The sequence below is a fragment of the Rhamphochromis longiceps genome, linkage group LG23, assembly GCF_057381845.1.
Source record: "Rhamphochromis longiceps isolate RC_006_pf linkage group LG23, R_longiceps_female_GT1.1, whole genome shotgun sequence".
Classification (NCBI taxonomy): domain Eukaryota; kingdom Metazoa; phylum Chordata; class Actinopteri; order Cichliformes; family Cichlidae; genus Rhamphochromis; species Rhamphochromis longiceps.
In genome coordinates this window covers 41,851,077-41,876,226 of record NC_140578.1, presented here as the reverse complement: position 1 = coordinate 41,876,226, position 25,150 = coordinate 41,851,077, and the positions used below count along the sequence as shown (strand labels likewise).

The 25,150-nt window shown below is 40.2% G+C and overlaps 1 protein-coding gene across 1 annotated transcript; it reads right to left on the bottom strand.

Annotated features, from left to right (window-relative positions):
* Positions 1–2,963: 2,963 nt before the first annotated feature.
* Positions 2,964–24,611, bottom strand: LOC146642658 (protein-tyrosine kinase 2-beta-like). Its single transcript, XM_085398870.1, has 30 exons — positions 24,420–24,611; positions 23,992–24,323; positions 23,410–23,588; positions 22,766–22,853; positions 22,614–22,693; positions 22,463–22,525; positions 22,001–22,055; positions 21,766–21,906; positions 21,471–21,542; positions 21,144–21,245; positions 20,701–20,815; positions 20,095–20,134; positions 19,799–19,830; positions 19,651–19,698; positions 17,249–17,343; positions 17,015–17,096; positions 15,465–15,565; positions 15,261–15,376; positions 14,921–15,021; positions 14,712–14,801; positions 10,274–10,478; positions 10,068–10,173; positions 9,607–9,654; positions 9,044–9,163; positions 8,845–8,877; positions 7,990–8,014; positions 7,708–7,742; positions 7,449–7,583; positions 3,722–3,802; positions 2,964–3,425 (listed from the first exon to the last, which is right to left on the bottom strand). Exons 2-30 carry the CDS (start codon positions 24,193–24,195, stop codon positions 3,177–3,179), a joined length of 2,841 nt encoding a protein of 946 aa, XP_085254996.1. The 5' UTR covers positions 24,196–24,323; positions 24,420–24,611; the 3' UTR covers positions 2,964–3,176.
* Between the last annotated feature and the right edge of the window lie 539 nt (positions 24,612–25,150).

Sequence of the window (25,150 nt, the reverse complement as noted above, 5' to 3'; positions counted from 1 at the left end):
GTTGTAACTTGTTCAGATGAAACTTTACAAACCTGACATTTTCTTTTCCTGGCAGCCTTTCCACCAACAAGATAATTATGGCAACACTTGGCTGCTTCTTAGCCTCTGAGTTACTGTGGGATAAGCTTAGTTTTTCACAAATCAGATTCCTGTGAAAACCTTCTTTTTCAAAAGTCCGTGTAAAGACATTGTTAATTCTGGTCAGAGGTTTATATACACTCATCATGGCCACCAGTGTAATTTTAAGCTTTTAATGATTTCTTTGAACTGTTCTTTTTCCAGTGTGTAATGATTGTACAGCCATGTCTTTATATAAATAAATCAAATATATACAGAAAACCCCACCACTAATATTTGATTGTCCCTAAGCAAAAGCTTCCAAAAGCATCTAACCAAAATCTTTTGGTAGCCATCTACAAGTTCCTGGCATAATTCTGCCTTCAAGAATTTGGTAGTAGTTCTCCTTCTTCATTATTCTGTCCACTTACAAATGTAACAGTACCACTGGGAGCAAAACTCCCACAAAGCATGATGCTACCACCACCATGCTTGACACCTGGGACAGTGTTCTTATGTTTGAAAGCCTCACCTTTACTACCCCAAAACATACCTCTTGTAAATGTGTCAAAACAGCTCAATCTTTGACTGGTCTGACCATAAAGCTTTTCTCCAGACGGTATTTGGCTTGTCCATCTGGTAAACTGGAAATTGCAGCTGAGCTCAAAGGTGTTGATTTGGAGCAGGAGCTTCTTTCTTTATTGGCACCCTCTCAGTCAATAATGTTGCAAAACACTGTGGACAGTGCTGCTAGTGTTCCAGCAATTTCCAATTCATGGCAGGTTTGAGCCTTAGTGGTCCCTGGGCAGACCTAACGAATTTCCTGAGGGTGATGGTTTGGGACTTCCTCCAGACCTTGGCAAATTGGTCAAACTTGTGGAAATCTACATATCTGGGACTCTGATAATTGTTCAGTCCAGTGAATTTTGTGTAATAAATCATTTTTTATGCTAGCAAGAGTCAGGATAACTAAGGCAAGTTAAGAAAAGTTAATAGGCCTTGGACTTGTCAAGTTAATAAAACTTGACAAGTACAAAATTTCAGCACTACTTATTAAAAGATTTGGATGAGTGCGTGTCAGCCTACAAAAAAGTAAGGAAATTTGTCTATTATCTCTAAGTTGTAATGATGCTTCTTGGCATTAAATCTTATACCACTGAAAAGCCCCAATTTCCCCTATAGTGGTACCAAGTTTGTCTAGGAAATGTATTTTGGGGTTGAGTAGAGTTGAATATGTGGGTTAAACCTAATAAAAACTCTGAAAGGTTCTCACTACTGAAAACCAAGCTGTTTCAGGTGAAAAGGAAGCCGTTTAAACTGAATAGGAAGGTGTTTTGGGTGAACAGGACAGTGACCAGTGAGAACACATTTCAAAATACAGATAACATTACATTAATGTCTGCTCAACAGCCTGAAAGTGAAATATATTAGTCTTAAAAGAGACCATCAGAACTCTTTAAAATGTGACAGCCATGGAGCATCAACCTGCTGTAAGTATAAGTGTGGATGTGCTGAATAGTCACACTTTGGCATCTGGACATCAGACACCAGAAACAAGAAATCCCAATAGAGTTTGTGTATAATCATCTAGCACTCCCTCTTGTCTAAAATTGTCTGGATTTTTGTTTTGAAAGACTCAATACATTGCAGGGCACAAGTGAAACATTTTTACGACATCCTCTTCATTGCCTCTTATCTCAAAGAATGCATGTGAAAAATTCAGGGTATCAGATAAAATTTCATTGTAGTTGAGGTACCGTCACACAGTCCTCTTTTCAGATTGTAGGTGCAGCTAGCATGGTGCAACTTAGCATGGCCAGGAGGTCTAGACTTGTTGCTATCCTACAACAGTGTTCGGATGGTCACTACCAAGGCCAAAAAATTGTTCTCTTATGCTGCTAACAAGCTGTTGAGTAGACATCAGCGTGGTTTTCGCGGTATTGAAATGTACTGTTTGTTTTTCTCAACTTCCTGTTCAACTGAAATCTTCTCAGTTTTCATTAGTGTGTGTGTGTGTGTGTGTGTGTGAAAGTGTTTTAGTAATGTGTGTGAAATATTCAGTAGAGTGTGTGAGAGCGTTTCAGTAACAACGTCCCTAAAGCCCACTCATAAAATCTTCCCTGTCAATGCCAAACAGCTTGTTCTGCTATCGACACCTGTTTCGTGTCATTTGTTGGATTTCACGATTAAAGTCTGGAGAAACAACACATATTAACATTTTAACAATTTATTCACATTACAAACAGGAAAAATAAAAAGTTTTAAACTGTTTTGTCAAAAACAGTATTTCTAGTTGGCCACTTTCCTTAGAAGCAACAATATAGTCTTCTTTTTTCTTTACTGTGAACGACTGTGAATAAATGCAGTTCAAGTCTGTACAGCCCACCCAAGGCTGCCCGAGGTTGTCATTGCACAATAACAGCTATGCAAATTACCTGCTAGAGAGTTTACCCCACAGCCATTTAACAGGACTGATGTTAAAAGTACAATATTCAAGGGTGTGCTGATGGCTTGCTGCGGTAACCACATGAGCACATGAACAAACTTTAGTACATCATTTCAGTGTAGTTTTTTACCTTTCAGATGTATTGTTGTCAAACTGCTGGGTGGGTAGCCAGCGTGGACAAGCAAGTTTGTGACTGGGATAACTCCAGAACGAGGCGATGTAGGTTTTTCAAATTGATACCAAAATTTAAATAAAATAAAATTTTTTGAATGACTTCAAACTGAAGTGATCTGGACCTAAAGATCAAGGTCACAGGTGTGAATGCAATAACTTGAGAACAAAGCAACATAGAATTTTTACATTAATACCACAGGTGTATCATGTATCATTAATTTATATCATAAAATGACCACTGCAACACAGAAAGGTCATAATTTTTAATAGTAAAAATATAGAATAAACACTACAAATATTATTAATACATTCAGCGTTTCAGTTCAGTTGTTTAAGCGCATATACAAATACAGTATGACATCTTTCATTAGCTGATACACCCCTGTCCCCTCGGGACAGAGCTGCACCATAAGGACATAGCCTCCACATGTCCTCAAGAAAAGAACTGATCCTTTCATAACTAAAGCCAAATTTCAAGTTCGTTTGATCAGCAGGGAACCTATGTGTCTTCCCCAGAATCTTCTTCATCTTCTGAGTCATGTTTAGGCTTGGCAAGGTTGGCCCTGACTCGAGCCTGGTCCACAGCATCCAGGAGGTTTTTGGAGTCAAGAGCAAGAGTGTGAGCAGCAGCTAACATCTGCTTCTGGCACTCCTCCTTTAGTGATGTTATGGAGTTCTGCTGGGCCAGTCGCATCTTATTGATCAGCTCTGCCAAATCCTTGTTCAGCAGTTTCTTCGTGCCCTCAATCTAGGATGGACCAGAAGGAAGATCAGATCATACAGACAACAGGAGGTAAAAAAAAGTATAAAGACTGAAAAGATGATCTAGTATGCTTATATATGGCATAAAGTGTCAAATGGTAATAATCTCTATATTGACACACATAGAAGCCAAAAAGCCTTTTTGCACTGAGTATTTAACGTTGTTTCACAACATAACTTCTGTTTATGTGAATCTTCAAAGAAAATCCCTCTGCATCTGGTCTGCTGGCTGATATGCATACACTGTCACAAAACATAAGGCAGACAATATTTGAAACCTACCTCTGAGGTGACAGAGGAGTGCAGAGAGGGCAGGATCTCATCAACACTTTGAATCAGGGTCCGGAGAGAGATACCCACTGCCTGCAGGTGGATGATGGAGAAAAGCGAAGATGAATGGAGTGAGAGATGTGGAAGTAAGGACGAGGAAGGATAAAATGATCAGTTACTCAAATACAAACAGTCTTCCTTGTTTTAAAAGCTGGAACTCATGTTTAGTTGTGTAAACTCTCCATTACGTGATAGTGAGCTTTATGTGTGCATGAGCTAAAACAACAGCGCCCTCTACTGTCAGTGGCTCAAACTATTCCTGAAAAAAGGTCCGTGTATCGTACAGTTACAGCACTAATGATGGACATGATGAGTTTGGGAGTTGTCTCCAATGTTCCCTCTAATTTTTCACGTGTCTGAGCGAACACACAAACGCCCTGAGCGGTCCCTTGGACAGCAGCAGACGTTTGCACTGTGGTCACACCAGCATCGAATCCATCCAAGTTACATGGTTTATTAAAATAATCAAATTACAGCATTTACATTTATGTTAGACCACTTTAAATTAACTGCTTTAGCCCACTTACAATGAAAATTAAAAAGACTTAAAAATTAAAATAAGTTAAACTTTGTTTTTATTTTCTGTAAAGCTCTGACTTGTATTATGAGTCTGAGTCTGTGGTCTGGGAGAGAGTCCTGTAACTCTCTGTCTGCAAAATACAGTATATAATGACCAACGTTGGGCAATTAATTATATAGTTACTTCTTCAAAAAAGTTACTGGATTCCTGGATTACTGGATACCTAAAAATGAAGCCAAGGTAGAGCTGGGCGATATATCGTTTTTAAAAAATATCGATATATTTTTATACGAGATATAAGATGTGACCATATCCTTTATATCGATATAGTCTATGTTACGTTATAATTATACTTGCGGAGCCGCAAGTTTGCCTTTCTTTCGTCCACTTTCGTCTTTACGCAACGTTACTCGGCCTCGCCTCTCCTTCACTGAACACAACTCCCCCTCCTCCCCCATCGCTTCACCTGCAGGAAGCGACAAGAAGGACACGGCAAATCTCCGTTAACGAGTTACTGCGCATCGCCCCGTGCGTGGGGCTGGACGGCGTCAACGTGTTAGCTAGCTAACCACGCTAACGAGCTAACCACGCTAACGCCATGCAGCCCAGAGGTGCTGCACGGACTAAAATCCTTTCATTTTCTCAAAAGTTGACAGCGCGCCTTATGTATGAATTCTGGTTGTGCTTGATGGCCGCGAACCGATTTTATGTGGTACACGGCGCTCAGCAATCTGTCAAAAAATGTTTTAGTACGACTTTGGTAAGCTACGGAGCTGCACCGCTTGATGGATTGTCGGAGCATTACGGCTGAGCCTCGCGGAGTGATACGTACTGTGCTTCAACGTAATATTACCTTACTGTGTATAAGGACCATAAATGGCACCTGTTAAGAGACGTGGTTGCGAAGCGGATTACAAACTCCAGGCTGTCAGTCACGCAGTACAAGTTGGGAACAGAGCAGCTGTGAAATCTGTCTTTGTTATAGTGCTCGTCTTTTACTTTACATTTTGACTGCACATTTGTGAGCTTTTTGTTATGCACAAAAACAACATTGTTTTCTTTTATTTATGGAGCATTATTATTTAATAAATGCTCATAATTTATTTTTGAGTAAATTTTATGTACATCTGCTCTATGTTAATAAAAGTGCCTGTGTGACATCTGGGACACAGCTTTGACTAAGAACTCTCTTTTTGTTCTTACTTTATGGCTTTAAAAAAAGATATATCGAGATATATATCTTATATCGCCATCCAGCTAAAAAATATCGAGATATGAATTTTGGGTCATATCGCCCAGCCCTAAGCCAAGGTGTTTTTTTTAAATATACATTTCAAACTATTTACAGAACAATCAGCTGTTCTGCATCAAATCTGATGTCACAAAAATTATTTGTGCCACTCCAAAAAATAATTTCTGTCCACTATGAGATAAAGGAGAACAACAGCCTGGTACCTGCAGGCCTGACAGCAGGAGATGTAACACTCCTGTAACACCTGTAATATTCAGCAGTCGCCTCATTGTTCTGACACACACAACAAAACTACTCACTACACTACACACTAACTACACAAGATTTGCGCTAAACGTCGCAAATCTCTCACATCTCAAAACACCGCCGTCACTCCTAAAACTTCCCCCCTTCCTAAACATCTGTTACCATATATAGTTTTTTGATTGGTCGACATGGTACATTTTTCCACCAATAGGAAGGGGGGGGGGGGGGGGGGGGGGTTGGTGTTGTTTTTGCTGATAGGCGGAGAGTGCGTTTGAGCGTTTTCCTCAAACGCACTCTCGCAGTTTTTACTGTTTCTTCCCGCTAGTGATGGGATTTCCGGCTCTTTTTAGAGAACCGGCTCTTTCGGCTCCGAACAGGCTCTTCAGGTTGTTTTGTTGCTTTAATTAATTTATTATTAACAATAATATAAAATTATGCACAAAAGGAATTTATTTATATATGTATATATATAAATATATGCGGTGGCCCCTAGAGACAAAGCACGTACAAACTCCAAAACACACTAGCATTAACTGAACTTCCAAAACAGAGCTACTTAGATCACTTAAATTACACAATTGAAAGCATATGTGTATTGTTTGTGTATTTATACACAAGCACTCATATATATTTAAATAATTTTAAAAAATGTTCATTTACCTGTTACTACCACACACCAAATCTGGTCGTTGGTACTTGCTGGCTTGTGTAGCCTCTAGGTAACAAAAGTTCAACACTGCCCCTAGCATCCTGGAGCACTTCTGTTGTATTTTGTACGTGTTTTGAGTTTTTACGTGTTTTGCAGTTTTTATGCGAGAGAGAGGGTGAGAGAAAGAAAAAAAAACCCACGGCTCGCGTCGTTCACATCAAAGATCCGGCTCTAAGAGCCGACCGACTCATCACTACTTCCCGCAGTAAATATAAACAACGACAGTATTCAGGAAGAAAACCAAACATTGCATATATTTTTTATCATAACTCTGGTTTTACGTGGCCGATCAACACAATTTAAAAACTGGTATAAAGTCCACACTTTTTCCGTCAATTGTTCCGTCTGTCCTGCTCACATCTCCAATGGTTGTACACGTTGTCATTAACGTGGCTTCACTCCACATCAGCCCGCTTTGCTAGCTAAAACACCGGTGTCGGCGCATAAGGACACTGTCATAGCCTGTCAACGACGTTGATTTACTGCGTGTATACGAATGTGAATCGCATCATTGGCTGGACTATGGGATAAGGTGGCATCGTTCTATTCCCATACGGGAGCAGCCAGTCACTTACTGACTAACACTGAAAAACAGGAATGTTAAAGTTTTAGTTTTAATTTCAATTCAGGTTAGATTTTTTTGTGCGCAACACAGATTTTCTGTGCGCAGAGACCGTGCCAGCAGTGCGCAATTGCGCACGCGCGCAGCTTAGAGGGAACATTGGTTGTCTCATTGTTGCCCCTCTAGTTCACCTGTTGTTAATTTTAATAACACTACAAATGTCCCATGTTTTAAATGCTGGAACTTATGTTTAGTTGTATAAACTCTCCTACACCTGATAGAAAGCTTTATGTCTGCTTGAGCTAAACCAATGGCGCCCTCTGCTGTCAGTACTGTGTGCTCTGAAAAAAGGTGATCCTCAGTGTATCATAGATACTAACATAGACCTACCTTGACAGCATTGGGATACTCAGAAGCCGGCAGTGTGTTGACATCATTCTTCAGCTGGACCACCTGTTTCACCATCGCCATGACGCTGGTGTAAACCTGATCACCTGATCGGTCCAGCTCAGCTGTGGGACGAGGCTGCAGCAGTACAAGAAAGCTCTTACTGACACGTAGCTTCATTTAAGCTTTAAAATGTCCACATTTAAACCTTTTCAACCCTTTCTTAACTATTTTCGATGAAAACTTTATTGTGCACTTTTACCTGTGCAGCTGGCATTGGAGGTTTCTGTGGAGGACCTGAAACACAGAAGAGAATCTAATAAATCAAAGCCATGTATCAGACTAGTAATGCCAACAGCACAGGATTTTGCACACTCCATGAACAGCTGATGCTTAACAGTTTAAAAAAAAAAAGGATTATAAATGTTGGAGTAAATTTGAAAGGTACTAATTAGTTAATTAATTAATTAATTTTGTACGTTACACTGCAGTTAAGAAAAGTGTATGTACGCTGAAGACACCTAAAAATTTAAAGTGGACTCACCGTTTTTTGAGCTGTTGTGAGGAAGCTGCAAATAACAGAGAAACAGTGACACAGATACTCTTTATCAACTTAACAGAGTACGGTTAGCCAGCAGCATTTAAATAATCTTTGGAAACTAATATGTTTAAACCAATCACCCTCCCAACCCCCACACCATTACCACATTTTTGAGTAAATCAACTTCCTCATTAAGCTAACCACATGAGTTATTTAAAGCACAACAAGGTTTGTGTCTTAAAAGTTTAAACTCTGTTGATGAAAACAAGTCACCACTGAATTTTTGTCAGCTCGAACTGTAGATGGAAGATCAATTTAACATTTATAGTTTTACACTATATGGACAAAAGACCAACGTGTTTCGACTTGTGACCACGATGAAAGCCATAAGCTGAAACACGCTGGTCAACCAATAAAGTTGTTCCTTAATGCTTCATGTGTTGCTGAAGCATTAAGGAAGATCTGTCACCAGATCTCTGTCCTTCTCCTCGCACCTTGGAAGTAAGTTCATGAAATTTCTTCCCACCTAGATATTTCACGATCAAATGTTGGCAGTATTCCAGAAAATCTGAAGCATTTAGGAATCATGGTAACTCCGCCAGGAAGTGGGAAATCACTTAAAGTTGCACAGTGGGTTTACTCACTGCTGAGGTGGTTGCATAGCTATAGCTAGTACTGTAATGACTCAAACACTGCAGAGCTCCAAATCTCCTCTGGTATTAACATCAGCACAAAAACTGTGCATCAGGAGCTTCACGGCATGGGTTTGCATGGCCGAGCAGCTGTATTTTCAACTGGGTTTCTGCCTCGCGCTGATCAAAGCATGATTTGCACAAGAGGAAAAGAAGAAGAAAGTACCTCGATCTGTGTATCTCGTCCCACAACAGGACCCTACAGGAAAACACATTTAAAAAGAAGCTTTAGTGCTTTATGTGTAATCAATTATAGTCCCATGAAATAATATCAGACATGTATCACTTCATTTTGTTACACTGCTAAACTCCTGTGGTTCAAACCTGGCTGCATTATGTGTGTGTTTGTGTGTGTGATCTCTCACCAGATGTTTCTCTTCCTGCTCCAGCCACTTTTTGTCCATCATCATTTCTCTTCTTTGTCTTTCCAAAGTTTCTTCCACTCTCTCTTTCTCCCATGCTGGGATGCTATCCTTTGGAGGTACCTACACATGCACAAACACACACACAGACACACACACGTCCTTGACATGTTACTAATTTTATTATACAGCGCAGATAGCTATTTAAAACCTCATGTGTTTTTTGTAACTTTTTCTCAGTTGCTTATGTAAAACAGTTTTTCCCCTTCAATGATTTTGTCACGTGTTCTGTTTCCTCCACTATATCCTCCAGTCATCCAATTTTAACCCCTTTAGCAGAAGCGCTTCCACCGACGAACGTGACTCTAAGCAATATGAAAAGATCAATAATGCAATTGCTGATAAGAAGCGGTTTTGTGAAGGTAAAATTTCAAAACTGTATTAACATTCACTGAATATGTGTTTCCTGGGTAAGGGGACGCGCGCAGCTGAATCTGAATTTAGACACTAATATACATGTATGTGTACACTATTGTATATCTGTGTGTGTAAGTGTGTTTAGATACCTGTATGTGTGAGCCTTGGGGAAGGGTGCTGCCTGCTGATCTGGAAGGCTAAGAGAAAGAAAGAGGACAATATGTAGGTTAAAACATTTACATAATTCATTCTGCACATAACTTTAAACTGCATACACATGAAAAAAGACATTTTAAAAATCACAATAAGCGTATAGAAAAGATAAATGGTTGAAAATTGCTTGTGAAAAAGAAAGTGATCTGTGTGAGTTAATGAAAGACTGGATTTTCCCCATTTACTTCCACACTATCTCCAGCTTTCTAGGAACCTGAATATGAAGGAACTAGCATGTAGCATCTGCAGATGCAGCTTCATTTATGAGACCAAAGTGAAAAGTTTGACACATTTAATAAGCAGAAACTCTGGTGTATTTCACTTTCAAGATGCGTTGTAACGCAACAAAAATATATGTGTGTGCAGTGCTGTGCAAGTCTTGAGCCACCTTTGGTACCTTTGGTGGAGGCTCCGTGTGGTTGGGATCAAATGCTATCGAGTTGGACCGTGGTTTGTTTCGCCTCTCATCTTTCTCCAGCTCCACCTCCATTCTGTGGACGTCACTATTAAACACAGGCATCATCAGTTTATATAACTTTGAATAGTGGGATCAGTTCTTCTGCATGTACTGGGGGTCATGTGTTCAGTTAGGTGAGTGTGCACCTGAGGGAGCAGGCAAGCTGGCCAAAGCTGGGACGGCCACTGGGCTCATAGGCCCAGCAGCGGGTAAGCAGCGAGTAGATGATGGGCGGGCAGAGCTGCGGTTTGTGGAGTCGAACGCCCGCTTCCAGCTGGGTGATCACCTGCCCGTTCTCCAACCAGAAGAACGGCTGCTGGGCCATTGAGAAGATCTCCCACACACAAACAGCTGGTTGAACACACACACACACACACACACACACACACACACACACACACACACACACACACACACACACACACACACACACGATTAGCTATATTAAAAATAATCTATGTTTATCTATTCACACTGAGACTGGCACTTACACTTTCATCACGCAAATGCGGTTTATAAATACATCAGCAGATTTGTCTCTAAGATGATTCCCAACTAAACTATTATTTCAGACATGAAACTTGATTTAAGCTTGAACATCAGATTTTAGAGAGACACACTCATGATGTTTAGACACTTTTAATTTTGTTTCAAATCAAACAAGGTGATTTGAAACAAAATTAATAATTTTATATCATGCTTTTTCCTGTGACCTGACTGTAAAAAATGGGAAAAACAATTTAATTTCTATAGTAGATATTTTAAAAACAGGAGCGTTATTGTCATCATTTATCTGCTACTTAATTACTTTGGTGCAGTATAAATTTCAGTGGCAGGGAGGGGTCTTTATTAATCAGAAAAGCTGTAAAATTTATGAAAATGCATGTGAAAATTTATGCATTCTGTCACATTTTTCAAGCTGTCCATTGGCCCAGATTGGAGTCTTTGCCCAACCAAATCTGGTGCCCGCGTATGTTTGACATCTCTGCATCACATGAACAAAAGTACTGAGCATGTCTTCAGTCCCATAGGTGTGGGGCTGCAATGATTCACTGAGAGACTTGATTACTAAAAAAATCCCTAATGTAAATTCTTTACTGTGATGCTTTGTTAAACCACGACTATGCAGCACTCAGCTGCCACTGACCACTGCACAGTTGTGAGCCTTTCACCTAAATTTGTGACTAAAACCAGTACAAATGTATTTAGGAGCACGCGTGTGAATAAAATGTCTTACACCATTAAGCTCAAGCAGCCCCTACTTATCTCAACAAAAAGACTCATGAGAAACAACAGCAGCAGTGAAGATGACGCTGTAATAGAATAAAGAGGAGTCTGTCTACGCACACTGTTACCGGAGCTGTAGCTGTTACTGGCAAGCTCAGGAAATGTCCAAAACTGCAGCGCTTGTTACTAGTAACATGCTATGGGGCGCCGTTTGTAAAGTGAAACATGCTGAAATTAACGGCAACATTTTTCCACATTTAGCTCAAAACGAGTCCTTTTTTACAACATTTAGTAAAATATTTGTAACTTTTCATAGTTAAAACACAATTTTAAATGTTAAATCTAAATGTTAAGTCGAAATATTATATTTAAATCTAAATCTAAATGTTAATTCTAAATGTTAAATGCTAAATCTAAATGTTAAATGTTAAATCTAAATGTTTAGGCTAACATGCAAATTTAACATTTAGATTGAAATATAATATTTAGATTTAACATTTAACATTTAGATTTAACATTTAACATTTAGATTTAAATATAATATTTAGATTTAACATTTAACATTTAGATTTAACATTTAACATTTAACATTTAGATTTAACATTTAACATTTAATATTTAGATTTAAATATAATATTTAGATTTAATATTTAACATTTGATGAAAAGTTACAAACATTTTACTAAATGTTGTAAAAAATTACTTGAAAAAACATGTTTTTGTAAGGTTTTGAGCTAAATGTGAAAAAATGTTGACGTTAATTTCAGCATGTTTCACTTTAAAAACGGCGCCCCATAATATGCAGCATGCATACTAAATTATATTCAATTCTAGGCTTTAGTAACATTAGTTTACAGCAAACATACGGTCCGGGGCCAGAATGTGGGACATTGGACAGCTTTGGAAAATGTGAAGAAGTGCATAGATTTTTACCTTTAAGTTTTACAGCTTTTCTTCTTACTGATTGATTTGTATTATTGTACGGTCTTTATGTCCCATATAAAGCACCTCAATCTACATCTATTTAATTAATTGGTAGATAAACGATGAAAAACACATTCCTATTTTGACACCATCTACTACAGGAATTACAGTTTTTTTTAACAAGGAGCATTTTCTTTTTTTGGTGATTTTACGATTCATAACGTAGTTTCAGTGGTCTGGTATGGCCCACTTATGGGCTTTTTGTAGCCCACAATGTAAAATGATGATGGCTGGTTCACTTGTTTCACTGATTTACAAATGATTAATATAAAACATTCTTCCCGTTAGCTCGAAGCTAACGGGAGGTCGAGATCTACTACAGCCGGGAGGAACACCGCTTTCCCGGCACATCGTGCCTCGACCTCCCGGTCAGCTTCGAGCCAGCGTCCGAAGAATGCGGCTAAAAGTTTTGCGAGATCTCGCAAAAGTTTTGCGAGATCCCGAGTTTGTTTTGCGAGATCTCGCAAAACTTTTGCGAGATCCCGAGATAGTTTTGCGAGATCTCGCAAAAGTCCGTCTTAATTTTTTTTCTCCCATGTCCCCTGCGGGGCTCCGTAGTATTGTATTGTATTGATAATATTTTAATATTTTAAAAAAATATTTTTCAAAAATGTGTACATGTTCCAGGAAAGTCTGAGCCTCTGACTTGGGTTTTTTAGGTGGGTCACTTAAATATTATTAACAATAATTACTGACAGCTGCAAACACCAGCACGCCTGTTTTCGGCAGCAGGAAGCGTTGCATCAAAGTGCTCACTTCTGAGGAAGTTGATATGCTCACTTTTCTTCATTGTAGCTGCCACATGCTCTTTCAAAGGCTTACAGACAAACATACTCAATCACATTTTCACACTTGCTCATATGCACACACACGCACACAGACACACATACTTAAGCTGGGCATACACTGTGCGATTTTTTCAGTCGCGCGATTCCGCTCCTGCTCAAACTGGGTCTGCAGGGTCTCACACTATACCGCCCGATGCTCTGATGCGACCTGAGTGCTCACACTGTGCGTCCATAAAAATGAAGGTTATAACAGAAAATCTGTCGCTCACTCACCCTCTCTGTCTTTCACTCACACAGACACACACACACCACCATCAACTTTGCTAAATTGCTAACGAAAAACATTGATCAAGCAGCTGTGATTGAGCAGCAGTGTAAATCCAACTATTGTCACGGTTGTTGTGGTTGTGATGATTTTGTGAGGCCACATCGAAAAGGTTCGGATGAGCTTTCCAAAGTTCTACAAGTGCCTCCATCGCTTGTGTCCAGATCACACGCTGCACTGCCGTGCTCACCGACGTTTATGTGTTTGCGCGTGCGCAGTGTGAGCAGCTGCGGTGACACCCTCCTCCCGACCAAGCGATTGATGATTGGGAGCTGGTCGTGAGGTGTTAATCGCTTCTCGTTACCCCACGTATACTACATGATGCACGACGTACGATGAAGGCCAAAATCGGGCCGATCACCAAAACGGTCGCACGACTGAAAAATCGGCTCAAAATGGGCCAAAAATCGCACAGTGTAAGCCTAGCATAAGAAAGCCTTCTCAGAGGACTTAAACCCATTTAATTTATGACTTATTTTAGGTTGGAAACCTATGAGCTGTTTTTAAAGACCTGCCTCTTTCTCTTTTGAATACTTGGTTTTAGTAGTTAATAAGACATAAGTATTTGTTGGGTATTACTCGATTAATTAATGGAATAATCGGTAGAACACTTGATCACTAAAATCGATAGCTGTAGCCCAACATAGGTGTGTAAAACCAGGCACAGTCTGCTTTTACAGAAATCAATCTGCATCTTTATGAACTCAGTTCATGAAATTTATTCCCCCCTCGATATTTCATGACCAGCTGTAAGAGGTATTACTGCAAAGAGAAAGCATTTGGGAACCACAGTAACTCAGGCATGAAGCGGCAGACCACATTATGTTGCACAGATGGGTCGCTGAGTGCTGAGGTGGGTTATCTTTAAAAACTCCCAACGTTTGGCTGACTCACTAGCTGCAGAGCCTCACATGCCTCAAGATGCCAAAACAACAGCTCCTGTGAAACAGCTGTTGTTGTGATTTGGCTCTAAATTTAAAAAAAAAAAATTGAAGTGGACTCCTCAAGCATTAACATCAGCCCAAAAACTGTGTGCTATGAGAGATGGAAGGACTAAATAACATGGTTCACATCAGTCTACAGCCTGAGGAATTACAAATCAACTGAGTGAAAACCTCAAGCTGTACCGCGGTGAAACTAACTTTAAGCACTACTTGTTTCTGTTCCTGGTTTAATAAAAGCCTGTATTGTGTTCAGACGGAGTAAAGACCTACATGTGTAACTGAGAGAATGAATTTTTTTGTTGTTGTTTTTTCTCACCGAACATCCAGACATCACTGGCTGTGGTGAAACGTCTAAAGTTGATGGATTCTGGCGCCATCCATTTGATTGGTAAACGACTCACTGAAGCTGCACACAGAGGAGAAATTGAGATTCAATAAGTTAATGGGTGCAGTTAAACGGGCAAAGCAAAAACATGACATTTATTTTGACTTCTACAAACATTCGAAACTTGTCGATGTGTGCACCTTTATAATACTCTTGGTCGTCTACGTAGCGAGAGAGGCCGAAGTCACCAAGTTTGACGCATTCTGGAGACGCCACCAAGATGTTTCTCACCGCTATGTCTCTATGGCCCGCAGACAGACAGACAGAGAAAATAGAAACCACAAGATGACGCGAAGAATAAAGAAACATCACACCAAAAGAAATCAGCATGCAAACCATTTTCACTTAATATCTGCACAACATGCAGAGAGGCTTTAAAGTTTCTGCAAAATAAAAATGTTTTTATTCAGTCCTGCTGAGCTTCTTTCTTAAAATACACTGCAGGTAATGAAAGCACACTACTTGTGGAAAATGTGCTACCTGTGCACCATGTTGAGACCTTCTAGGTAAGCCAAAGCTTTGCATATCTGTAGACAGTAGAGGACAAGCGTCGCTGTGCTCAGGCTGTACTGGTTCTCTATGAGGTAGTTCCCCAACTGTGAGCGAAACAAGGCACAGTTGCAAGTCACGGTTTAGGTTGTGATACTTTAGGTTTACCATTAGAATAAAAACACAAAAACATACCTCTCCGTGTTCATAGAGCTCCATGACAATCCAGACAGGATCGGCCTCAATGACTCCAATCAGACGCACGATGTGGGGGTGATCCAGATTTTTCATCAAGTCTTTAACAGAGAGAATTCAGACTTTATTAATGTAGAGACAGACAGAGATTACATGCAGCAATGGTTCTTGGTTATATTATGGCTTTTTGTTTACAGATAACAAAAGCCATACTAGCCCCAAAGTCCTGCTTACAATTTTTTTAGCATTACTCCAGCCTAGGCAGACAGACAACTACACAGATTAACCTAAACCTACTGACTGCATGGCTTCAGAGAGAACACCGGGAGCATGCGATCTCCTCACAGAAAGGCCCCAGGCAGGTGGTGGATTCAAACCCAGGACCTCCCCACTATGAGGCAATGGTGCTAACCATCACACCACTGTGCCTAACCTAAGCTCTTTATCTAAAAATACATTTGACTTCTGCTTTTCGTGCAAGTCTTGTTCATACTTTATGAGGAAGATTATAATTATTTTCTTCAGAAGCAAAATCGATAGTTCTCCCCTCTCTTTTCTAAGCCCCTCCTATCAGATGAGCACGGGCAATTGCTCATGTTTGATAGGCTTAAAAATAAAACATGTTCAACTTTACTTTACAGAGGAGAGCCATCATGTGGCATCCCCTAAAAGACCCCACAGCTCTTTAATTGAATGTTATTATATATTTTACTGTCATACAGTTTTCACCCAAAAGTGCATGTTTGATTAACTCTAAAAACCTGATTCCAGAGGAGTTTCTGTTGCTCATTTTGTTTAACACCCACTGCATGCCCAGCAAAGAAACGTGCGGCTAGCTGGTGAATTTGCAGCTAGTGAAGCGTGATGAGTGCAACAGGACAGGGTTGAGACCAAAACGAGTGCTACATAGAAATGCAAATGTGAATGCTGGATTAAACAAAGAAAATAAGAAGAGTGTTGCTGATGATCATGGAAGAAGAAGCAGGGCATTTCTGGGGGAAAAGCGTAACAAAAATGTCGGCTATTTCGTCCTGTGACCATGAAATTTCAAAATGTAACGCTTGATTTAAACAGTTTAACCATCAGCAAAGGTCCGGACCTCAGGAATGTTTTGTCTATCTCAGAACAGAAAACATCAAAGTTTGTTACGTCTCAAGCTTTGATGTTTTTGCAATGGATGATAAAACCTGCGGCTTCCAGACTCCCACATTTAGCCGTCGGAGTTATTACATGAAACCACAAGCAGACAACAGGAAGTTCACTACATCAGCCTCGTTACTGGTGCAAAAACCTTCAAATGATCTAAACTAGCACATTTCACTCTTGGCTTGTCACACTTTACTCATTACTTCTTTAAGCAAAAATTAGCCAACACTTTCATTTTCAAGTGTATCAGAACCCACCCACATAAGACCCAACTTGGCCCTAAAGTGCTTTTTTTGTTATAAATTCCTACGTGCTGCAGTTGCGTCACAAACCCCTGCACATGCTGGCTGACATGTGTAGTGCAAAAGAAAAGGAAACAATCACTGCAGCTGCAATGCACTCACCGGCTTCACTGAGAAACTTTTCCTTTACATCAGCCGAACAGTCCTTACATGTTTTGATGGCCACTCGGATCCTCTCCCCTGTCTGCAGACAAACACACACGCACAGTGGTTTACATTTGCAAACCTTTTTCATATTTTCAGCTTTGGGTTTGATGGATATTTGTGGGATGTTCTTATCAAGCATGTCTGAGCCTTAGCATGAGGCTAGTTAGTCAACACAACAGATGGACTCACTGGGCTTTTATAAACTCCATCGTGAACCTCTCCAAAGAATCCCTCGCCCAGGATCCGTCCCACAACGAAATCCTCCTTGGAGATCTTGTGCCTTTCTGCACACAGAAACAAAGGCACAGGTTGAGAAAACTCCACGTTTCCCTCTTTTAAAAGGTAGGTGATATGCTGTAAATGTAAAGCTGTTCAAACAAGACAAGACAACAAAACAAAAAAACAAAAAGAAAAGCCTACACACAACAGGATGTGTGGTTTGCCACTATTTGTACTTCCTTCCTTTACATGTTACTGGGACACGTTTACATCCTCTGTGTCACACTTTGCAGCAGTATGTTCATTTTCTGAGTCATATAAAGTGAAACTACAATGTGAGCTGTGATAACAGCTCATGCATATAATTTGATGTAAATATTAATAATAATAACCTTAATTTAATTGCAAAATTTTCTCCAACCCAGGCACTTTTTGTTACTTACCCACATCTCCTGGATATTTAAAGGAACATAGCAAGCAAGTATAAAAGAAAAAAAAAAAGGAAAAGCTACCTTTGTTTTTAGTAGTGCACCAAGAAAACAAGTAAATAAGATCTAAATGCCCTAAAATATTTATCAGTCAATGTACTTCTATAAATATATAAAGCCCTGATATCTGTGTTTAATAGTGACATCCAAAGTATGGAGGTGGAACTGGACATGGATAAGAGGTGAAACAGACCATGTTACAACTCGAAAGTATTTGACACCAGCCACAGAGAGCCTGCACCAAAGGTACCGCATACACGCCACTACAAGTACCCAGAAGGTGTAAACTCCTCACTGCAGCTGTCATCTAATAAACTCCCTGCGTAGGTGTAAACCAAAATAAATATACAGTACTATGTAAAAGTCTTGCCAAAAATATACCACCAGGAAAATAGGTGCAGCTATTTATTGAAACATCTGCGCACCTATATAAAAATACTGTAAGTCAAAAACAGAGTTTGTACAATTCCAATTCAATATTTGGTATGACCACCTTTATTCTTCATCATAGTCTAAAGGCAGCTTTACCATTGGCAGTGTGTTTGAGATCACTGACATGCTGAAAAATGAAGCAGTTGTCGACCAGTTGCTTTTCAGATAGTATTTCATAGTGGATCAAAATTTGATGGTACTTGTTGACACCAGCTGGCCATTGAACCAAGACCATTTCTGATGAGGCTCCAGCGAACACATCGATCAACCCATCAATAGCCAGATGCATCTCCCACACCTGCCATTTATTCTTTTTATCCTCCATTTGTCCAGTTTCTTCAGATTTTTTAAGGACATGCTGCACACAATGTTGAGAAATCCCAAGCTTTCATCTTACAGCTCTTTGGGGATCACCTCACTGGTTCATAAATATTATTTGTATGTCTGCCATCCATCCATCCATCCATCCATCCATCCATCCATCTATCCATCTTCATCCGCTTTATCCGAGGCCGGGTCGCGGGGGCAGCAGCCTAAGCAAAGAGGCCCAGACCTCCCTCTCCCCAGCCACCTCCTCCAGCTTATCTGGGGGAATACCAAGGCGTTCCCAGGCCAGCCGAGAGATATCATCTCTCCAGCGTGTCCTGGGTCTGCCCCGGGGCCTCCTCCCGGTGGGACATGCCTGGAACACCTCACCCAGGAGGCGCCCAGGGGGCATCCTTGTCAGATGCCCGAACCACCTCAGCTGGCTCCTTTCGATGTGGAGCAGCAGCTGCTCTACTCTGAGCCCCTCCCGGTGCCTGTCTGCCAAACTGTGTTATCTAAATAATTTTTAATAGATTCAACTAAAGAAATTGGTTCTTTGCCAAGTTATTATGTGAAAACAGAACACTGGCTCATCCCTTGAGTTAGGTGCCTTTTTATGTTTGAATGATTCATAAGTTTGAAGTACCTTAACAACAAAGAAGCAAACAAAAACCCCAAACCAAGTTATAGAACTGGTATAGAGCAGTCAATGTCCAAGGAAAAACATTAAAAGACTTTCAGGAAGCTCAAGGTTACGTTAAAAAAACCTAAAAAAAAAAACAAAACTAGATTCAGTCTTTTTGGAAGGGAAATATACAGAAATGAGGGCGGCTCAAGACTTTTGCACAGTACTGTATAATTTTGGTTAAACCCGGGGAAGTTTTTACATGTACATTTTTAACTTTCCACTTACTCACTTTGAATACTCCAGCTTTTCTTAGTTTGCTGTTTTGCAACAGTGTTTTAACATTTTCATTCTTTCTCAATAAGGAAGAGAGCAGCAGGGGATTATATAACAAAATCCCCACAACTGGCCATCGCAATAACACAAACACCTTAACTGACAGATGGTTTTGGCTCATTGGTAGCGATACAATCTGCGTGAGCTTCAGGATAAATTTTGATTTAAAGTAAAATGCTACTCACCACTAATGTCAGCTCCGTCTTCAGGGATTTCAGCATAAATATCAGAATCTAAAGTTAAACGAATAAAAGAAAAACACATTATTAGTATACATACATACATTGCTTTTAAAGTTAAAAGTAAAATTCTAGAGGCTGGATTAGTACTTACTGAAACCTTTACTGTGAGCACTGGAACCAGCACTGGAAGAAGAAGAGAGAAAAATGTTTCTTTCTTTCTGTAACATTTTGTATACAAGCAAACGTTTCAGCAAACATCTGTGACATATCAGCTGTGAGCGGTAGACATATGAAAAAATGAACACAGAGGAGGAAGATCTTAAAATAAACTACACCCACATACGTTATGCTTCTACTAAATTATCCCCACCGAGGGAAAACAATGTGTCACCTTTAATAACATTTAAAAAAAACCCACAACTTTCCAAATTGACTCATCACGCTCACCATTTTGGGATGTCAGGAAGTTTCATTCGCGTATCTCTCCCTGTAAGAGTCAGATATCTGGTTAAGGCATAGGTGGCAGGAATAGGCAATTAAAGGTTCTTTCCACAGTCTCATGCTCTGTTATACTAAACCTTACTGCAATAAGTGGGAAAAACATGGCTTAATTTTATTTTTTAATGTCAAATGTAATATCAAATTCATGGAAAGTGAGAGCCAAGAGGCCAAAAGTAAGTGCCAGGATTAAGCAGGATGAGTGGGTTACATGGAAATGTCACATGTTATCATGTAAAAAAAAAGAAAAAAAGAGTGCAATAGACTGGCACTCTGTCCAAACTATACCCGACCTGTCAATCTATGATAGCTTGGACGTACTTGAGCCCTCCCACAACTCTTAGCTAGATAAGTGGTTAAGAAGATGGGTGGAAAGGCATTCCTTCCCCCTGGAATGAGCTGCAGAATGAATATCTCGTAAAGTCTCCAGTATGCATGTGATACCAGCTTATGCAACTCCATTATACAGCTGTTTTTCTGGCCAGGACACACTTGTAAAAGACATTTTTTAATCTCAAGACCCTTACTTTTTGCATGGATGGACATTACTTTTACCTTTGTTGGGGCTGACAATAAGTGAACGTTCAGCGCCTTCCAGTCGGCAGTAGCCATCAATCAGGTCAGCCAGGTTTTCTGCTACTGCCAGGGAGGAGGTGTTCACTGACAGCGGCTGGAGGGTGGAAGATACATGATATTTAATCTGCACTAAGAACTAAAAAACACTGGGTGCATTAAGATATAGTTAATGCGACTTCTACAACACAACTACTGTTTGTAAAAGCAGTGTGATTTAAAAAAAAGAAAATCCAGATCATAAACCCTATCACTCTCCCCCGGTGATGGGGACAATGATACCTACTGTACTTCAAAATTTCATCAGTTCTTTTTCATTACTTCCCTGGAAGTCTTTGACGATTTGACGCCTCCAGGGAACTGATGAAAAAGGTAGAAATGAAACAAAACACAGCAGTTAAACAAATCAGGAAGTTCAGTGCTACCTGTTTGGCTCCCTCAATGTGCGCTTTGAGCAGAGCTCGCCCATCACTCTCTGCAGTACAGGAGATGCTGCGGACCTGAGAGAACTTGGCCAAACAGATGGGCTGAAAAGATTTAAAAGATTTAGACAATATATTTATATATAAATAGACACACACACACACACACACACACACACACACACACACACACACACACACACACACACACACACACACACACACACACACACACACACACACACACACACACACACACACACACCATGACAGATTTGTTTTAAGAGATCAAACAAAAATTAATAGAAGTAAGAGAAAGTTCAAACTCACCGTTGAGTTCTCAGTGTGCTGACTAATCCCATCAGGGTCAATAACTAAGTCTATTGTTAAGCTCCAGCCTTGCTACAGAGACACAAAGCACACACATTAATAATTTTGAAACCTCTCTGAGAAGAGAAGAGATCCCATTTTTGTGAACACAAAGAAATGAAAAACATAAATATATAAAGCACTGCACTGCGTTTTATCTTCAAACAAAACAAGTTTTTACTGTTAGAATTCAGTCACCACTTGTTTTATTCAGTGCCAGTATACGTGACAACCAGTGCACACATCAAATACACACCACTAGTTGGCAGGCGAAGCTTTCCTGTGTGAAGCACCAGCACTGAGACAGAGTGGTGAAGAACTTCGCCATGCACTGGTCCTGATTCAGAGCCGAGTAGCCCTGAAATGTCTGCTGGATCATGCGACGCAGCTGCTTGGGCTGATACACAGATGCAGATGGAGACAATCAGGCACATTTTATTTCATCCTGTAACTTTAGGCAGAAATTGTATCGAAATGTTCTGGCTCCATACCTTCATGCTGTCAATGAGCTCTTTGGGGAAGAAGAGGTCGAGTCCTATCTCCTTCCTAATGGAGGAATAAAGGGAAGTCAGACAGCTATAATGAAACAAAAACTTGATGCAACCCCGCATCTCTCTAGTTTAGAACAATATGTAATGTGAAACTTTCACTTTTAGAAATATGCACTTTATGTAGCTTTTTGTGTTAACCGGAGACTGCATCTGGTCATTTTTACTCTTCCTTTTCATCCACCTTTCACCACATATCCACATATAATTTCTCAGAAATAGAAAGCCCTTCTATTTCTGAGAAATGCTGATTAAATAGGTGGCGCAGGCCTATTTAAAAAAAAACAACTAACAAAAACAATAAAGTGGTACACACGCATGTACCACAAAGGCATGAAAGGCCTGAGGTAAAAGGTAAACAGGCAGTAGCATGAGAAGTAGGAAGGTTATGCATGCTAAACTTACTCCAGAAATTCAAAGTTTGACTTTTTCTCCAATCCGTTTGGATTCATGTCTTTGCAGAACCTCCTGTAAGTAGTAACAGTACCATTCATCAGTTTTCCATGAAAGTATGCACAATTATTGCCCAGTTTTTCTTTTGTCCATGAGATGTTACCTGATTTCCAGACAGCCAAGCTGTAGAGCCATTCCATCGCTTACTTTTGAGGCATACTGCTGCATATAATCACTTCGTACCTGAGGGTAAACGTGTAAACCTAAATTAAACCGCTAAGACGAAGGTGCAAAAACACTGACAATTTTACTGACCTGCTGGTAAAAGTAGAGCATGGTGGTTCTGTCATCTTGGAATTTTTTCATAAAGTCTGATGGGATGTATCTGATCCTCAAGTCATATCTGAATAAATAAAGATCACAGTTCACGGTCATAAACTTTATATTATTTTTGAGATATCACAAATAGCAATAATGTCAGCTGGTTATTTGTGAGATATCAGATTCCTGGCTTAGTATCGATACTTTTGTTAGATTTAGATAGACAGAGTACACTTTATTTGAATATTTTCAGTGTGGGATGCTTAGCTCAGTGGGTGCACAGGCGACCAAATGCTGTATGGCTGGAGAGGCCTGCCTTCAAGTCTGACCTGTGGACTTTTGCCACTTGTCTTCCCCTCTCTCTCTCCCCACTTTCCTGTCTCTCTAAGCTGTCCCTATCCAAAAAAGGCTAAAAAAAAATATCTTTACTGTATTTTAAGATTGTACATACCAAGCACATTTCTTTAATGATTAATCATATGAATAAATAAAGTTTTGATTTTATACATTTCAGCTGCATTTTACTCAAAAATATCGCTTCATGTTTGCCGAAGAATCCTTTTTTTGTGTTTTTGAGTGTACCGCCCAGTCAAAACCAGTCAAAACAAAATATTCAGCGATGTGACAGGTTTACCAACCTCCACTCAGCTTCTAGGTGCTGTTGCTCGTAGCGGTGGGTGAGCTCAGCCACAGTGAGATCAGGGTGCAGCCAGTGTATCTCTGAGGATTTGAGGTGTTTGAGAAGGAGGCCGTAGCATTGGGTGTATTTTATCTCTGGACCAACGCAGCCGCTGGACAGCACCGTGCTGATCAGATTCTGGGATTGAAATAATTACAGAGAAGCATATTGAATTTTAGCTTTCCAGTATAAGCTTGATATCAACTTTACAACGCGTGCTGTGTCATGTGAATAAATTCCGTTCTGATGTAGGTTTAGAGAACTCAAGCGAAGGCTAAATGCCAGCGCAAGGTTTGTTTATCAGTGTGTGCATCCTGTTATCAGAAATCCAAAACAGACTTCCTTGTTGTCTTAGAAGAAGGTATGAAGAATACATCTGAGTGCAGTGATGCCAATAAAGTCAGGAAAACTTAGAGAAGAGTAGCTGAAAGCAGGGCGGCAGAACATTATTAAAGCATTTCAGTCTATCTGATAAGCACAGCAGAGTAAAGCTTTTATAGTTTTAGAGTAGAGTATGAAGTAAGAGTAAAAAAAGGTCTACCTTGACAGTCCATCCCTCCTCACAGCGGATGAGTTTGAAGTTCTTGCCCAGGTTGGGGCTGTTGCTGAGGAAACACACTTTGATGATCTTCACCTGGGAGAGGACATCCCTGTGGACACCCGCTGTTGGAGACAGGTCCGAGGAATCTGACTGGCTGGTCAGAGACATGCTCCTCCAGGAAAGGGTGCTGGTGTCTCCCGACATCACGCACTCACTCGACACACACACAGACACACAAACAGCTACTGCACTTAGACATCCATGACTGTCCAAGTTTTCAGTCTGCTGCTTCTTTCTCCCTCACACAGAAAACAGGTAGGGGCGCATTGAAGCTGGGGACATGTAAGAGATCACCGTGTTGTTAGACTTAAAGAGCTTTCATGTGTCAGTAAATGGCTTAAATTCTGCTGCGATGTCTCTGTACTCACCAGTCTTGCACAAGCTTCACGTACGGCTCAATGTTCATGCGGCCTTTGAAAAACGAAGACTATTCAAACCCAGCGACAGAGCGCACACCTATTACTTTGTAAAGCAAAGGTTTGTGTTGTTTGTGTTCTTCTGGAGATTAAAAGAGCAGACCTATAAGAAGTTGTCTGCTGAACAAGAATCATATCAGTTCGCGAAAGAGGAAACAGCACTGACGAGCCAATGAGGAAGTTGAAGTGCAGCTACAGAAAAACTGACAGGACTGATGAAACCGCTGTGTCACCCCCCATCTTACATGCAATGGCACAGTCCACAACCGCAAGTCACTGCTGTGCAAAAGTGGCATAGCCCACGGGACATTTGCTTCCTCTTCAAAAAGTCAGCAAAAGTACCTCGCAGGTGAAATTGGAAAGTGTGGCCTGATTACTAAACAGGCGATATGTAAAAGGAACAACTTGCATGAATTTTAAATCTAGACACATATGTAGATATGGCTACCAATTCTTTTTTCCTCCACTTGTTAAGCAAGCTAAAATAGAAAAAGCATCTATCTCAAGGGATAAATCAGCAAAAGAACCATTTTCAATTGTTTTTTTAGGAACTTTTCTGGTGACAGCCTGTCACAAAAACACATAACTCCTTCCCATTTCTTTGGTTGAATATATGAAAAGATACAAAGATACAAAAAAGATGATCCCCACATATCTTAGCATGGTGTGCAGTGTATCCTTGA

Excerpts from the sequence above, each read along its gene's own strand:
- LOC146642658 (XM_085398870.1), bottom strand. The coding sequence starts at position 24,195 with ATGTCGGGAGACACCAGCACCCTTTCCTGGAGGAGCATGTCTCTGACC. Across the intron at positions 17,344-19,650 it reads AGACGGAGCTGACATTAGTG|AAAGGCACAAGATCTCCAAG; the intron begins GTGAGTAGCATT and ends TTCTGTGTGCAG. Across the intron at positions 8,878-9,043 it reads AGCAGGAAGAGAAACATCTG|GGTCCTGTTGTGGGACGAGA; the intron begins GTGAGAGATCAC and ends GTTTTCCTGTAG.